The 17,091-nt window shown below is 45.1% G+C and overlaps 1 protein-coding gene across 4 annotated transcripts in view; it reads left to right on the top strand.

Moving 5' to 3' along the window:
- LOC116939790 (inositol-tetrakisphosphate 1-kinase-like) overlaps positions 1–17,091 on the top strand; it is a 95,063-nt gene that overhangs the window by 61,061 nt on the left and 16,911 nt on the right. For all 4 annotated transcript variants that reach the window (XM_032948606.2, XM_032948605.2, XM_032948608.2 and 1 more), the window contains exons 5-7: positions 1,395–1,512; positions 2,455–2,553; positions 4,972–5,012. In XM_032948606.2, the coding sequence (XP_032804497.1) occupies positions 1,395–1,512; positions 2,455–2,553; positions 4,972–5,012 (258 nt within the window). The remainder of the gene's footprint in view (positions 1–1,394; positions 1,513–2,454; positions 2,554–4,971; positions 5,013–17,091) is intronic.

Here is a 17,091-nt window from a genome sequence, read left to right as displayed (position 1 = left end):
GACCAACGTTTAAGATATCGATAGAAACCTTCCAAGTATATTTTTCACTTATTCTTAGCTCTTTCGGTAAAGTCACGTTGAAGGGAAACAATAAAATATATATAAAACAATAAAAAAATTCTCACGCCGTTTCGACCATAACACAAACGGTCTTCATCAGGTGTGCCGGTTTGCATAAATTTATTTATTTTTAAACGGTGTATTTATTTATTTAAAAAACGTCAGCGCCATGCGCAGCGATTTGGCAGTTTATTTATAAGGACTAGTCCATCTATGTTCGTCTCCCCCCTCCTCTTTTCAGAACATAGATGGACTAGTCCTTCTAAATAAACTGCCAAATCGCTGCGCGTGGCGCTGACGTTTTTTAAATAAATAAATACACCGTTTTACAAATTAATTAATTAATGCAGCCCAACACACCTGATGACGACCGTTTGTGTTATGGTCGAAACGTCGTGAGAATTTGTTATTGTTTTATATATTATTATTTTATTGTTTCCCTTCAACGTGACTTTACCGAAAGAGCTGAGAATATGAATTACTGCAGTCACGAAAGCTTTAAATCAAAATTTATATTTTTCACTGTTGATATTACATTTTCATACTTGGCAAGGTGGCTGTGAAGTAGCCAGGGGCTGGCAGGAGAGTCATGGATTCAAGAATCTATCTGTGCCCCTCATGCTTGGGCTTTGTCTGGTATCCTCTGTAAACACTCATGAATGGAATTAGTCAACGGTCACAGTGCAGGACCCTCCTGAACGAGATACTCGTGAGGCTGTCTTGGTTACGCAAAGGAATATTGTTTGCAGATTTTAATTTGCAAAAGTCTTCATTGCATATTTACAAAGTTTCTGATGTAATTGGATCCTGGCAACCGAAAGCTTGTTTGTCTTCTTTAATCACTTGCTATGCACAGACCTGAATTTGTATCATGCAAAGCGGCCAGTAACAAAAAGCGCTAACTATAGCCAAGCAGATATGAACAAATACATTCCTCGAGTTTCATAAGGTTACAGGAAATTTGTAAAGGGCTGCACACGTTAAGAATGAGAGCAGAAATAACCAATCAGGCAGATAGAGTCTTTGACAAGGGTGGCGGTATGAGGGCATGACATTAAAATTCAACGTGGAAGTAGCGATAGCAGAGCGACAATGAAGCAGCTGAACGAGTGAGTGATTGTGACGATTCGGATTTCTCACTCCGTACAATAACAGCCACATTGAGTTCTCAACGTAACCCAGGTCGCCCTTGAAAATAAATTATTTTTTCACGTGCCCCAGTGGTTTTACTTCATCTGCTGGTTAAATAAAGGTTTCCATCATGCAGCATGGATTACTCACCGGGTGCGCGTGTGTGTTGTTGCTCTGTGCCTTTTAAACCAAACCACATTCAGAGTTACGTGGACAGCCACCCGGAGACGATGCTGCTCGACCCACTGCATGCCGTGCGGAAGCTGCTTGACAGATGCCGATCCTACGACCTCATTCAGGAGCTTGAAATATGCCGGCTGGGTAAGCTCTCTGTTGAAATGGTGTGGGGGAGGTGGGGGGGGGGGGACAGTGGTAGGAGGGGGTGGGGGGGGGGTCAAGCTTTCATCTGCCGAAGGGCGACGGACGGGTCACTGCCTGGTTATCGCGCAAAGAATTTCACGTAGGCCTCTTCTTGCATGTCATTTCATTCTCTACCTATAGTGTCCAAACACACGTGTCAAACATTCTGGTAGCCAGATGCCTGACTGAAAATACAAATTCCCCTTGTGTGTTTTTTGTTAAGCCCGGACATTACATATTATGATATAATCGCTATGTTTCACCGATGACTGAATCACCCAGTATGCGCCCAATTTTATCAGATCTCGGAAGGTAAGCAGGGTTGAGCCAGCACAGTGCTTGTTAGGGGTGACCACCATACACACACACAGGTTATTCGTAGTGCACAGAGTGATGACATCATGGCGGTCATGTTGCATGAGTAACTTCATGGCGGCCATATTGCATGGGGTTGTCTTCCTGGTAGTTGATTGGCTGGTGCATTGGGAGCAAAGGCGTAATCCCTATCACCCGGTGCAACGCGCATTCGTTTACAATCTGACTAGGACTTTCACTTTATAATATGATCTTCTGCTTTACGGAATTTCGGTTCCTACTATAGTCGCAGCCTGCCCAGGGTTATTTAGGCTTTTGTGTCTTTATCATCACAAGAACCCCGTGGCCTGCATTCTATTCCCTCTCATGGCCAATATGAGTGATAAATATATGGGCCTACCTAAGGTCGACTTAACCTTACCTGAGTACCTGATGCGATGTGTAATCTCAGCACTGGGGAAACAGACGGCCAGGCATGGTTTAGGTCCCCACCATCCCTCTTCTGCAAAAATGCAGCTCGCTCACAGCAATTGCCCGCCGACCATTCTGTTAAAGGCTACACGGGGGAATCTTTGTTTCTGTTGTCAGAGCGAGCGATCAGCACGCCAGCTTTTGTGCGACTCAACACGTCGGACCCGGAAGAAATGCTGGAGCTGATGCGGGAGCGCCACGTCACCTTCCCGTTCGGTGAGGCCCTTGCGCACCGGGACCCAGAATGTGTTCGGCATCTCTTTTGCTGGCTGCACTCTCGTCTACGACATGACCGCCCAGTGTGGAGAATGAACGTCGACGCTTTTGCGTGATTGCTATAGGGCAGGGTTCTTAAATTTGGCGGCTTGTGGGCCAGACGGGGCCCACGAGGGCTCATGGGAGTGGCTCTTCAAGCTGTGGGCCCGCAGAGACGTCAATGGATGCAGAATAGTGCGGTGAGATGTGAGCAAGACGTAACAGGTTTTTTTTTTTGTATTCGGTAAATGATAGAATTAAATCTCACAACTCTGAATATTGTGAACCTCATTCGCATAAACAAAACCAGTGAGAACACCGCAGAGGAAGTTAATGAGATAAAGGGTACGGGGTAAACACCTAGACCATACCAAGAGCTAGGCAGGGCGACAGTAAACTCTTAACCGCCCGACGTCACAGACAGTCCAGGGAAAGACGGCACGGGTGTCCAGCGCACCAACCCTTGAGGGGTCCCTTGACTCCTGACTCGAGCCAACAGTCCCCTTCCGAGAGACAACCACAACACGTGGATCCTACTTGTTCCACGGTCCTGCCAGACCAGCAGACCCGACAGATACCCCTCCAAGCACCTCACACATTTGCTGCGAGTGATATAAAAGATGCGGAGGCAATAGGTAGAGATTAGTTGTCACATGGGCAGACGTCATGACGCCATGACTCCATGTGACATCGTGACACGTAATAGCAAGTGTCCCACCAGCACAAGATGATTCAAGTATCTGGCCCAATAAAAAGTATAGTTGAAGAACCCTGTGATATAACTTATTTTCAAACGTGAGTCCTCAGACATTTTGATAAGTTGTAACAGACATGTAGAGAATACAACTTATGAACTTCAAATGCTGTTTTGTTACATGAACGGGAGGCATGTAATGATTGTCCCAGCCCCCGGAGATTCGTTGAATTGTCACAATTCGAGGTTGAGATTCAGTTGAAGAAATGGCTTTTCTGTTGTCGAAATGAAAGAAGCTCACTTGTATACCCACTATAATCACCCAGCAATGTCTGTCCTTAACGCTCGTGACGTCACTCCACATCGACCAGCCCCCCTCATTAATATTCATAAGCAGGTGACATCCTCCAAATGGACACCCCTCCACCCCTCCTCATTAATAATCATGAGCGGGTGACATCACTCAATATGGAGTACTCCCCCCCCTCACTAAAAATCAAGAGCAAGTGACGTCACTCACATCGAACAGCCCTTCTCATTCATAATCATGAGTAGGTAACGTCCTCCAAATGGGCACCCCCCCCCATTAATAATAATTAGCAGCTGACGTCACTCCACATGGGGGGCCGAGGCCCCCCCCCCCCTCCTCGGCGTCAACTTACAACCCTCACTGCAAAGGCAGAACCCTCACGTCACGCAATCTCTGTAAAACTGTGGAGACATAGAAGTAAAAAGTACGTCATGATGAACAAGGGATTATAACCTTTAAATTAAATAAGTCTGCGTCACCGCGCCCTTACAAATTGCACACGAATTGATGCAATGAATATATCACGTCGCGGTCTGCTTTTCGCTTGCAAGTTTCACATTTACTGCAATACACCCGTCCTTGGACGGGCAACAGGCGAGTTTCATATTTATTCAACTTTGCTCTACTTTGTTTGCATCATTAGTGTTAATGTAATATTCAAATAAAATGAACATCTTTGATAAATAATGCATTCTCGCCTGTGAGGCTTCATGCAGGTGGTCAGAGGATAATTAATCGGTTTCTGTAGATCAATGAATGGTTTTATGCCTAATGACCAGGACATGAATTTCTGCTGATATTTAAAACCTACTTAACTATGGGTTGGTGCAAATTTTCTGGTTCCGCAATCGCTACATATTTCGGCCACCTGTCAAGCATATTGCACTCGTGTATATATATCTTTGGATGTTGCCGTGTTGTAATGATAAGTACATTGCACTTATAATACCGAGTTCGCCAGTTCGATCTCCTGGCAAGGCAATTGAAACAATGGTCCGAGTTTCTGAAATACCCCAAACCCGTCCATCCAGCAGTGTAATTGAGTACGCCACAGTTAGTCCATTGGCGGTTTGCGTGTGGTGGGTAAAGTGCGGATACGCCCACCCCCTCCATGAAGTCAGGCCAGCGTGGAAGAGTCGGCCAAATGCCCTCCAGAGGGGCTTCTCTAGAGTGCCCTCTAGTGGATGAGCTTCTGCCAGCAGATGCTTGAGCAAGCAGTTGCAGGGCTGCACATTTAACACAATCTATGCATCTATGCGTTTATATTGTGTACACCATGCTATGTGTAACTGAAGGTTGTTGGCAGTTTATTTTTATTATGATTTTTTTTCTGCACCTGCTTTAATTACTCCTGTGTATTTTGTTTCGCTTGCAGTGTGTAAGAATATTGTAGCCCATGGCTCAGCATCTCACGAGGTACGTTACCGTTATTGTTTGTTGTTGTTGTTGTTTACTGCGTGCGTTGGTGCGAGTGCACGCTTTTTTTCTGTGTTTTTTTCCAGTTACATTTCTTTTCTTGGCCAGAGACAGCTGCTTGGGTTTTTATATTGTGTGCATTTCTAAATCCCCGTTGCACGTGCCATATTAATGTTTAATCAGTGCTGCGAGCAGATCCGCAGTAAAGCGTTGCCACCTTTCCCACATTAAAATTGATGTGTGGCTGGTTCACAGTGTAACTTACCCGTGTGTCGATAGTTCAATGTTAATGTGCCATTTTATTGAATGACTTGTGTTATATTAGTGTGGTCTCGGACTCTTTTTTTTTGCTGCCTTGGTCAAGCTTGATAAATTGGACTTTTCGAATAAATGTATATTTTTTATATATATATTTAGTGCCTTGCTTACCATGTTCTACATTTTTCACTTCGATCGCTTTCTCTTGCATTGGTTGCCGTTGTAACTTGATGACCCAACAATACTGGACATCCGTGAAAAAGAGCTTCCATAGCTCATCGGATTCCTCTTCCGGTCTGAGCAAAGATTCTGATTCTGAACTCACGGCTCCATCAGAGCCCTTGTAAAGTGCAGACGATGATGCAACCCCCCTTCGCCCTCTCGAACAAATGAACGCTTAAAAATAATGGGATTTCCAGGTGCCCCGTCCCCTTGTCGCCTGGCAAAAGCCGTGAACCACAACACTCAAACACACAACGTCGGTTTTCTTTTTCCCACCGGGACAGTGTTGTCAGTGTTGTCAGTGTTGCGTGCGGTGCAAACGGCGTTGCCTGCCAAGCGAGGTAACAACGCACCGCGCTTTTTGGCCCAGACACCCTTCATACGTTTAAAACCCTTCCTCCGTAACCGGATGTCAAGTCCTCATGAAAAAAAAAAAACATCCTTTTAACCAAATAATTTGGTGATGCTGCATTGGCGGTAGTGCACAAGCACAATTAACAACAACACAAACCCTCAATATATTCACTGCCTTACAAGGAACAGTATATAATAGGCGACGTTTCTGGAATTGTCCTTTACACACTTGCATTGCCAATTTGTGTTAATATACAATATTATGTCTGCAGACCCTGTAGAGTGATGAAAGATAAATATTTGGTGTTGTGCAAGATCAGGGTTACAAAATAACGCGTCATTGCAAATATGGAAAGGGGATGGAAATTCGGGAAGTGGAAGCAGCAAAGGAGATTGGGCGATGTCGTGTCACATGATGACTAATGGGAGGTTGATTTAAAAAATAGGAAGTGTTTGGTGAATGTGATGGAGCAGGAAAATTAAAACATTATTGTCGTGATGTAATTGGTCTCCACATATAGCAGAGCTATTGCAGCATGACAATTGCAACGGTTTATTTTTAGGAGCACTTTCATCCTTCCCGGAAGGGTAGGACAAATATGTAAAGCATTGGTAGAGAATTCCATAGCTGTGTCAACATAATTTTGCTTATCAGCGTAAATGTCATCTGGTCGTCTTGATTATTATATCAGGGAAAAACTGAGATCTGATGGGCACAGTGGGTACTCATCTGGTCAAATTTAGGTGATGATGGTAGTCTCAAGTACTGCATTGGTCATTGATTTCGGGCAAAGGCTTCTCTTGGATTTTCTCAGTTTAACATTGGAACCTAATGCTCAAAATCTCTCCATGTTCACTGCGCAAACATTCAAACAGTTCACACGACAATCTGATATTGTGGAATATTAAACGACTTGAATATTAGGCTCTTGAAACAAATGCAAAAATGCATTTTAAGGCATACGGAAATAGTTAACCTGCAATTTTGGTCACCGATAACACCCAAAAAGGACATTTACAACGTGCATGGAGCCGTCTGTGTAACAGGACGGTGAATTATTACCAGAGAATATGTTAATCTTGAATAAAGTTAATAACTATTTTCATCCCTTTATAAATTCCACGGGATGAAGCGCTCCCCTATGCCATGTAAGTGACGGGGTTTTTTTCTTCTTTTTTTTATTCATCCGTCACCACGCTGGCTCGTGCAGTGTGGTGAGGTGGGGAGCGGCTCGGACTGGTTCAGGTATCACCACTCACGCTAGCAGCCGTGGCAGGGAATGGGTGAGATTGGCAGGTTCATTGCGGTGCATGCTAACCACTTTGCCACTGCTTCCCCAACTCCTGTATACGCGTTGAAAATTGGAGGATTCAGTAAAACAGGAATCAAAACTTTTATACATTTGACTTTATGCCATACTGTTGGTAAATGAAGTTAATTTGATGAGAGTTTTTTTTTTGCTGTCGGAAGAAGCTGTAGACATTGATTTGTAATTGGTTTACGGGGAGAATTATCCTGCTTAAAACAGATCATGAAATGACAAGACCATAACAAACTCTTTATATCCTTGAGACTGGACCAGGGCAAGGAATGCATATCTCGTTAACAAAGAACCCTCTCCGCATGCGTTGGCACTCGGCCAATCCGTTCTATGTAACTTATTAATCTTCTCTAGCGGGTCGTTTGTCTGTCCGCGGCTAGCTGTCGCGTGGGCTGAGTGGGCCCACGTTGCTCGTCACTCAGCTCGCTGGCGATCGCCACTTGGGCTGTCGACATTCTCTCCCTAGCCTGGCGTCGGCAGAAGATTGTGTGGCTCTACAGTGGCGTTTTTCGCTCTGTACGGTGTGATGTTGGGCATGATGTCCGACGTTTCGCTGCAAGTGCTGAAATGAATCTTCAGGAGCTGCATCGAAGCTCGCAGCACTTGGTGGTCATGCCAAACTTGGACATCGTGCTGAACAACACGCTTGGAAAGCACATGTGAGAGCCGTAGAGTTCAACCGAGAAATCATGCAGTATATGTCACTGTTAGAGGACTAATAAACCTAACCAGGATATTGGTCATGGACAAACACTTAGCAGTTAACAATGTCCTGCAAGTTGTCCTGCAGCGTATATTGTATTGGAGGCTGCCCTGGCAACAGCTGCTTCTGTTCAGCAAACCGCATTTGCGCGTGTTTTTTTTATTTTGTTGTTTTGGTTTTGGCGAATGACTGCTGCCAGTTTGTTTGGGAGCTGGTAGAACACTGAAGCAAACTGAGGCCTGGCATTTTTTACGCCTTCCAGTCGTGTTGAACTGTAAGCTTTTTCCTCCCGTAAAGTTTGTATTCACTTGCAGCTGGTTTGAGTGGTGCTGCCAGATCTTGTCTGAACAATGACGGTGTGAATTGCGTACGTTTAACGAGCTGGGGAAATGGGCCATTGACTGGCCTGTTCGTTTAATTTGGCCCTTCATTCGGAATGTTCTAATTTGGAATCTGTTCAATGTGATGCGGCGAGTGGTTTTTGTGACGCCCGTATGAGTAACCTTGAGAGAAATTCCGTAGCAGGTTAGCAGGCTGCCCTGTGAACTTGGATAATTGAGTTACATTTCTGGTTGTGGCTAATATCAGTAGCGAGTGATATCGGAAACCGGTCCAGGCACCCCATCACCCGTGACCATGGTATAGTATAATAAAACTACCGTGCTCGCACGCCGTGGGGGTGGGGGGGGGTGCCTTCATCCAGCAGTGGATTGACAAAAGGCTGTAGAGTAATAAAACATTAAGGTTATCAAGTCCTGATTGAATACTGCTCCGTATAACTGTAATTGTGCACTCTTGTGCACTTTTTACAATCTATGCACTGCAGCACAATTTCAATTGAATCAATGTTGCTGCGTGGACACTTATATTCCACCAATGAGTGTACCCAGTTGAACAAACCGTGGAATGAGAATGAAACCTATTCCCCGTCAAGCTGTGGTCTTTGAAGTACAGCTCTTGCAGGTCAAAAAATTCAGATTGAAGCAGCTCAGACAGATATGAGATATATATTTGACTAAATTACCATGAATGTGCCCAAATCCATCAGACATTGGACACTTGAATCGTATTTAGTATGAGGAAGGCGCCACTGATGTTAGCCACATCAATGGGTTCTGGCCACGGTGCACAAAACCAGTCCCATCATTAACACCATATAGCAGATGTTATTGTCAGTTTTGGCTATTGTAGCCATTTGGAGTTGGCACCTTTGATAACAGTGTTTTGTCGTTATCCCTCAACGAGGATAAAAGCGCTAATTGTGTCATGAGATTAATTTTAGTTGTCCTTCCCCCACACCTCCGATTCGCACGGTTGGCTACGTATGGTGCGAAAGAAGTTCAACATACAATTAATTTTGAAAAATAAGGCACTTTGGATTATCATGGGATGGCCTGGGCATGCACCCAGTTGTCTAGTTGTGGCCAAGGTGTGTTGTACCCATTTGCCATTCAGCGTACAAACTATAAAACTAGAAACCATGAAAATTAGAAACTATTTTTTATATTACCAGGTAAGGGCCACTGAAATATATAGCTGTTTTTCAGAGGCGACCTGGCCACAAATGATAGCTCAACAAAGTGGCTTATCACGTGCAAATGTATAGCCGCCAAATACTCTGAACGCATATTTCTAAATTTAGAGGGAAAAACCGGAGAAAAAGCCACGCGACCACGGGTAGAACACGCAAACTCCAAATGTACGGCAGGCGTCAGGAGTCGGGATCGAACCCACGACTTTCTGTATACCAGGTGAGGTCGTTAACATCTCCTAGCCACCGCGGTGGCCAACGACGTCTCAGGGGTCTGCGGTCTTGCACCAGACCGAGGCAGCTGCACCAGGTTAATCCACTGTCATGGCTTCCTTCCTTCACAGTGTAGTTAGATAACTGTTCAAAAACTGGTGGAACGACTCTTATCGGATAAAGCACACACACAGCGCTTGTGAGCCAGTCAGCGGCCAGCCCTGTGCAGTCTTGTGCTGCTTGTCGAGTGTAATGTTCTGGCTTTGCAGGGCACTTAGCTGCATACTTTAACATCACAAGAAAATAGCTTCGCAATGGAATTTTTAACCCCGATATTCGGTTTAAGCGGCAGATACAGTCGCTATTTCTTTGAAAATGTAAGATACTGATCAATGATACGAGTTGTGAAAATGTGGTAACATCCCACTGGCTTAACTTCCTTTGATACTTAAAGGAACTAGGGTATAAATTACTTAAATTGCATACATAATGAGAATAGGTTTTCCCCTTTTTTCTGGCAACAAAACAGGTGTTAAGATGTTAAAACACCAAACTGAAACCTTTTACAAGGAATCATGTCTGCATTGACCACAATACTTGTGGTCAGAATGCAAACAAAAACCATACTCTGATAACATATGCATTGTCTTTGGAACTGATTGGTCCACACCAGAGACAGCTTTTTTAGTTTAGTCTCAAACGGTGTTAGACCAGAGGACGCCAAAAGGCACACACAGCACAAAGACAATGCACTATCAGAGTAATGAGAGCTCGGAATAAGCAGCTACATGATGGGACCTCCTTTGCCAGTACCAAAATATAAGAAAAGGTTTTCCCCTTTTTTCTGGCAACAAAACAGGTGTTTAAGATGTTAAAACACCAAACTGAAACCTTTACAAGAAATAATGTCTGCATTAACCACAATACTTGTGGTCAGAATGCAAACAAACTCTGCTAATATATAAGATGTAATATATGATAATATATGAATTGTCTCTGGTGTGGACCAATCAGTTTAAAAGCAAATGCATATATTATCAGAGTATTTTTTGTTTGCATTCTGACCACAAGTATTGTGGTTAATGCAGACATGATTCCTTGTAAAAGGTTTCAGTTTGGTGCTTTAACATCTTAACACAGCTGTTTTGTTGCCAGAAAAAAAGGGAAAACCTATTCTCATATGTTGATACTGGCAATGAGGTCTCATGATGTATACATAAGTTTAGTATGGTAGTTAATGTCAGCGCATTTGGACTTATTTTGGACTTGTATCTCGCGTTAGTATGCCTTCACATAAGCTGCATCGATGCCAGTGTAACTGAGTAGGGATGTGGTGACTCACTAATTAATATTAATTATCGCGCTCCCGATACTGGCATCGAACTGCGCCTGTGGGAATCTTATTTTTGTATAATAATTCAAATTAAATTGCATGCTAAATGTTACCTTCATTGAACAGGGCAGTACAAACAAGACAGGACAATCGACGAACAAAAAAAAGTGTACAGAAGGGCAGTAAAGACAAGACGACGCATCGGTTTGCTTAATCAAATCGCAATCCAAAAATCCTGGCAATTCATTGCGTCGCTGGGGTCACATTGGGGGAGATTACTACTCGGTAACCGAGTAGGCTCGTCCCAAAAGTGTGCTATTTGCAAATGTTGATAAAGGTATGTGAAAGTAGACTGCTGCTGTGACATGTCACAAGCCGGAATACGCACAAAACCGTTTGGCTAATAAGTAAACTATTAAGCACCGATCTTGGTAGCTTCGCGTAAAATATGCCAGCCTTGTGTGCGCAGCTCAATGCCAATGGCGGGAATGACGTTTCACTTCGGAATCAAGTCGCGTGCGTCTCGGTAGAGTTCCCTTCTTGAATCTATCTTGTGTGTGAACAGGCATTGATCAACTTCAGCAAATGAGGGGAGCCCCAAAAAAACTGCGCGCGAGTCCAAAGTGTGCAGCCGTATGGTTTCCCGTTAGCGCGTACAGTGGCATAGCGGCACGTGTTCGCATTTACAGAAGTGAGCGTGTGATCCCAAACAGGAAAACACTTGTAAGAGTGGGGGGGGGGGGCGGGTTGTTAAAATTATACCAGCTTTAAAAATCTTTTTTTTTAAGCAAAAGCCATTAAAAACATGCAACCGCAAAAGCGTGAATTTAAATGGCCCGCGATATATGTGCTCCAAAAAAAACTATTAAAAAAACCACAATTCCAGTCATCTTGTTGCTGTAACTTGCAATCTATTTATCGTATTAAACGCGAGCGATTAGCACCGGTCGGTATATTTTGATGACCGTGCAGCAATCTTGATGCGAGTCTCGGGTCGTTTTTTTTTTGCCAAACTGCGGCGTGATGACGCACCCCGTGCCTGCCACGTATTCCTACATGGAGGCGGGTTTTTTTTCAATCAAAACGACAGTCCCGTGCCACGCGGTTTTCCCTCCACGGCGATTGTCGGTGGGGTTGACGGCCAAACACGGTTTTATCGGTTACCGTGACATGTGGCCCCACCGTCAAGCCAATTGCGCTGTCATCCTTGCCTGCGTGGGGGGGGGGTCTGCTTTTTAGCCCCCTTTGCACTGTACGAGGAGCTGGGCTTGTGTCAAGACACAAGCGACGAAACAACCTGGAATGTGCCAAATGGAGACACAGCGAAGCGGCGCTTCGCAATAGCCGTCGTTGGTAAACGTGATAGGCTGGGTCATTCACGATGCCACCCCACCCAACCCACTCCTGAATGTGTTGAAAAACGTCGTTAACGCCGATAAATAAACTCACGTGCCGAGCAATTTGTGAGTGTCTCCGGGGCATCCGTGAAGTGCGCAGAGGCATCACAAGATGAACGAATTGGGGGGGGGGGGCCCTACCTCGCCACCGCTTTGGATCGTGCCGCACTGTGCCGCCTACAGTTTATAAAATTTGTAAGCCGTTTAGAAGCGCTAAGCTTGTGAAATTGCATTAGCTCGGGCGTAAAGGTCGGATGACATCGCACTTGTTAGCGGTCCCCCCCCCCCCGCGCGGTGATTAAACATGATGAACAAAGGCGAGCCTCCCCAACAAATACTTGTAAGCCTTAACTAATATACTGTAACAACAACAACAGATGACTCGCCCGGTCCCTTCGACCGAGACGGCGGTGTTTTACTGCCGAGGCTGTGCGATCTTTGCCCCCGTTTTGCCTCGGCAAAAGGCCCCGCGCGTGGTGGTGATTTTGCTACGTGCCCGGCTTTCACGACCCCGTCGGTTGTCCGCTGCGCGTGTGCGCCCCACCGCTCACGGCCACCAACGCCGGTGCCTCGCCCCTAGGTCGACTCGGCCTCAAATGAGTAGCTGGTGCGGTGCGTAAACATCGCCACCGGGGAGACAAAGGCGGCCGGGCGTGGTTGCCGGCCACCCACCCCCCTCTCGTGTGCCGTGACGGCACTTGCCCCAACAGTCTGTTCAGGCTATACGGGGGGATCTTTATGTTTGTGCCGCACAGTCAGTTACGGTAAACAGGACGTTACACTCTAGAGTTGAAGTTTTCGTGACTGCAGGGATTCATACTCTTTGGTTCTTTCGGTAAAGTCACGTAGGTAGAAAGTATAAAATAAATTAAATGATTGACGGACGCTTGTGTTGCGCCCGAAAGGACGTTTTACGTCGGTAAGTGAAGAGGGGGGTGGGGACATATATTTTATAGGCAACCTTTTCATAAACAATTAGATGATATTTTTCAATATGTCAAACGTTAAAGTATTATCCCCCCTGTTTGCGTGTGAGACGGTGCTCCTCTCACTCTCTCCTTTGGCCCTGAGCCAGTGACGGAAATTCCACATTCCTCTTCCACATTGCTATATGAGGAACATTCTAGGAATAACCTGCTAGTCAATATCACCGTCATCGTGAAGCGTTCTGTCCGTTGACAGGTCTCAGGAGCGATTCTGTTCTCCACACGGCTCCATCCCCCGTTTGACTCATCGCAAATTGATACAATCACACAAAGATCATGACTCTGAACTTGTGAATTTACGATTATGAATGAGGCACCATGTGAACAGTGGCAACCACACCCCCCCCCCCCCCCCCAATATCTATCGTACGTTGGAAATAAGCCAAAGCAAACTTTTGGATGAATAAATCAAACAGAAATCCTGATGTATATTGCGGGACTGTTGTGTAAATAAGAGAGCTGAAATCGTGACGCCAATGCTGCTGCAATGAACTGCGTTGCACTTGCACAGGACCAGTTGCTACGGCGACAACTTTAAACGGGGTGGCCTGAGTTAAACGATGGATACAGAAAGGTTGATTATTACACAAATATTCAACGCCAAGGGGTCGTCCATAAATGACGTCACGCACCTAGAGGGGGTCAGACATTTGCGACGATGTGTGACGAGGGGGGGGGGAGGTTGAGAAATGGGACGTCACATCAAAATGCGCAACTTTAAATAAATATAGACAACACCCTCTACTTAATTAGACTTTTTAATAAATGTTTTCTCCTACAACATCAGAGTGCAGCGGCACATTAAATACGCACTACAATGACAATAGTTTAAAGCGATTTAAAGCATGTTTTATTTTTGTGTGTCTGGGGGAGTGGTGCAGAGCATTGTGACGTCATATTTGAGGGGGGGGGGGGATAAAAAATCGTCCAAAATCGCGTGACGTCATTTATGGACGGCCCCCAACCCGTATAATGTGTTTCCCCTGATTAAGCGATTAAAACTCTGAAAACTAACCCTCGTTACTTTACGTAAAGGAAAAACAAAAACTCCACTTAAAATACAAGCCACTAAAAGTGTTGTATATATGTTGCCCCAAGTGCTTATGAAGGTCGGATTGTAAGGCACTCATTTACATAACTAAATAGCGCAATCTGTACACTTGCCAAATCCCCGGGCAGCCATTCGCCCGGATGGATGTAAGTGGATTATACGCAGTGAAGTATGAATTTGATTAATCTCAGCCAGGTCACTCTCCTGTGTAAGCCATATCCCCGACCGTTCGCAGTGCTGACGTAACTTGAGTTGGCCTCGGATGCATGGGTAGGACACCCTGCACTGACGTTGCCATTGTAAGTCACCGTACGAGAAGTCCTGCCCAACACTTGCGATCAATCCCTGATTGGTGTGCGATCCCATTAGTGCCCAGACAAGTGGATCCATTAATTACGTTTCGTGTGTAAGCGAGCGTTTCCTCTTGACTGCCTGGGGCCCACATCCCTGGCTCACTGCTGCGGTGTGTTGTTCGTCTTGGGTCAGATGATGTTGGAGGATGACGCCTGCCGGTGTGAGTTGGCACCACCGAGTTGGCCGAGCACAATGGGGGGGGGGGGGGAATCCCACTTGACAATTGTTCATTCGCTTGGAACGGTGCTAAAACGCGATGCTCACAAAAGAGTCGGAATTGCGGGGTCCGGCCTGAACGGGAGTCACGCCGATATTTGGTCGGGGATGTAGCGCCGGTGGCACGGTCAAACACTGCACCGCCACTCCTCACGAGGATAAACTCATACGCAGACACGTGCGGCCTCTGTATGTTACGAATATCTAGTCATATAACGATGCAGCGATTCGATCATCGAAATTGATTCTTACGCTTATGGTACATGCATTGAATTGCATGTTTGAACATCGATGTCACACAATTTATACAAATCGTCTGCAATATGGTATGTTACAATTACACTAATAGAACAAAAGCTGTGCACCTGGGATGGGGGGGGGGATAAGAAAAGTAGTGTAAAAGCGACTGTATAAACAATGCAATTTGAATCTCATTATTGAATGGAATTGCAACCCTGTGCCATGATGGTTCAGTGAGCCGCTTTGTAGGCGAGGCATTACCAGCCTGCCTGTAACCCTCTCCTGCACACAGTGGGTTGTGTGTGTGTATGTGTATGGCTAGGTCGAGGACGCGCATTGGTGTGCGCTTTGCAAACGAGACAACAATTTTTACAACTTGTGCAAGCCATATCGTGTGTGTGTGTAAAAAGCATCGAACGGCATTTAAAAAAATATATCTCGGGGCTGGCGTAGGCGTGCATTGTTCACCGAGATCGAGGAGTAATGACCCTGCACGTGTTTAGCAGGTTATCCGACGTGACATGATCCTCGTCAAGACGTTCAGAAAGATGATTCGTCTCCCAAGGGCTTGTATGATTTCATCGCCGGGACCGCCCAGGTTTCAGGGCATTTGCTTTATAGGGCCTCAAATTAGGTGGCCTTTTGTGACGTTTTTAAAATCATCACTCGTTGAATTCCAATTGTGCTGTCGGTATTCGAAGAGCAAGGTGAGAGAGAGTGTACACTGCTGCAGCACCCTACTGAGGAGGGGCCGTGGAACATGACACGACTTAGCCATTGCCAAAAGGAGTGGTTCATCGTGCATCTGACCTTCGATGTAGCATTTCCTTACAAATAATACATTTGTAGGTACGGTATTTGAACCATTCTCATTGAACGAGGCTATCGTGAATGCGCTCGTATATCGCGGGCGGATATATAGTCTGCTCTCTCGTTTTCGCCAATTAAGCAATTCGGAGGTCATTTGTCAAGTTATCACTGTGATGCCAGCACACATGGCCTACTCTTTTATTCACAAAACATCACGAGATATTTTGGCATCCTTTATGTCCACCGTGAAGGAGGGGCAAACGTACTTTTGTTTTTACAGTTAATACACGTGCAGTATTAATCATTAACGGTTGCAAACCTCATGCCTCCAAAAGCTTGCTTGGCCATGTCACCACCCTTCAGGGCTGGACTAAGCTTAATTTGTCAAGCGTGCAAATCATTGCCGGGATCGTCAGCTGACTTCACGTGAGAGCCTTCGAGGGGGCTCGGCAAGATCTCTGTAGCGTAGGTACTGAGCAGCTGAGAATGCTGGTAGTGGCGTTGTAACATTGTGAGGTTGCACACCCCCAACACAGCCTTTCACATGTGTCTATTGCCGCTTAAGCACACATTGACATCTCGAATTAGTCAAATTCTTTCAATTGATAATAACGTAGAAAATGCATTTAAGGTACCGGTATGCAAGTTATGAACCATTTTTCAGAAACAACGGAAATTAAAGGTTTTCCTCTATTGCTCTCTCCCCGGAGATGAAAAATACAGGACTTCCCACAGTGTGGACATTTATCTTGTGCTAATCTGGTGTTGGTAATGTGAATAGTGCACTAACGTTTCAGCTATTGCTGTGTCAAGGACACGAGGTGTGTGTTGCAGGCAGCTTACCAAAGTGTGATAATGCCATGTTATTTTTCCCGTACAGCCCTTTGTCAATCCACAAAATGACATTTTGGGTATTCGACAAATAATAATATACTTTATGGGAAATATAGGGTTGCATTTCTGGATCTGAAATAATCACCCTTTCCCTCTTTGTTTAACTTATAATTCTACGTGATTTTCCCCATTGGCTTTCACACAAAGAACATACTCATACACGGTAAAATACATTTTTTTTATTTGGTAGTAAAA

The sequence above is a fragment of the Petromyzon marinus genome, chromosome 6, assembly GCF_048934315.1.
Source record: "Petromyzon marinus isolate PM22_M1 ecotype Great Lakes invasive population chromosome 6, UKy_Petmar_22M1.pri1.0, whole genome shotgun sequence".
NCBI classification, from domain to species: Eukaryota; Metazoa; Chordata; class Hyperoartia; order Petromyzontiformes; family Petromyzontidae; genus Petromyzon; species Petromyzon marinus.
Note: the sequence above shows the minus strand (reverse complement) of the source record. Positions and strands in the feature narration are given on the sequence as shown.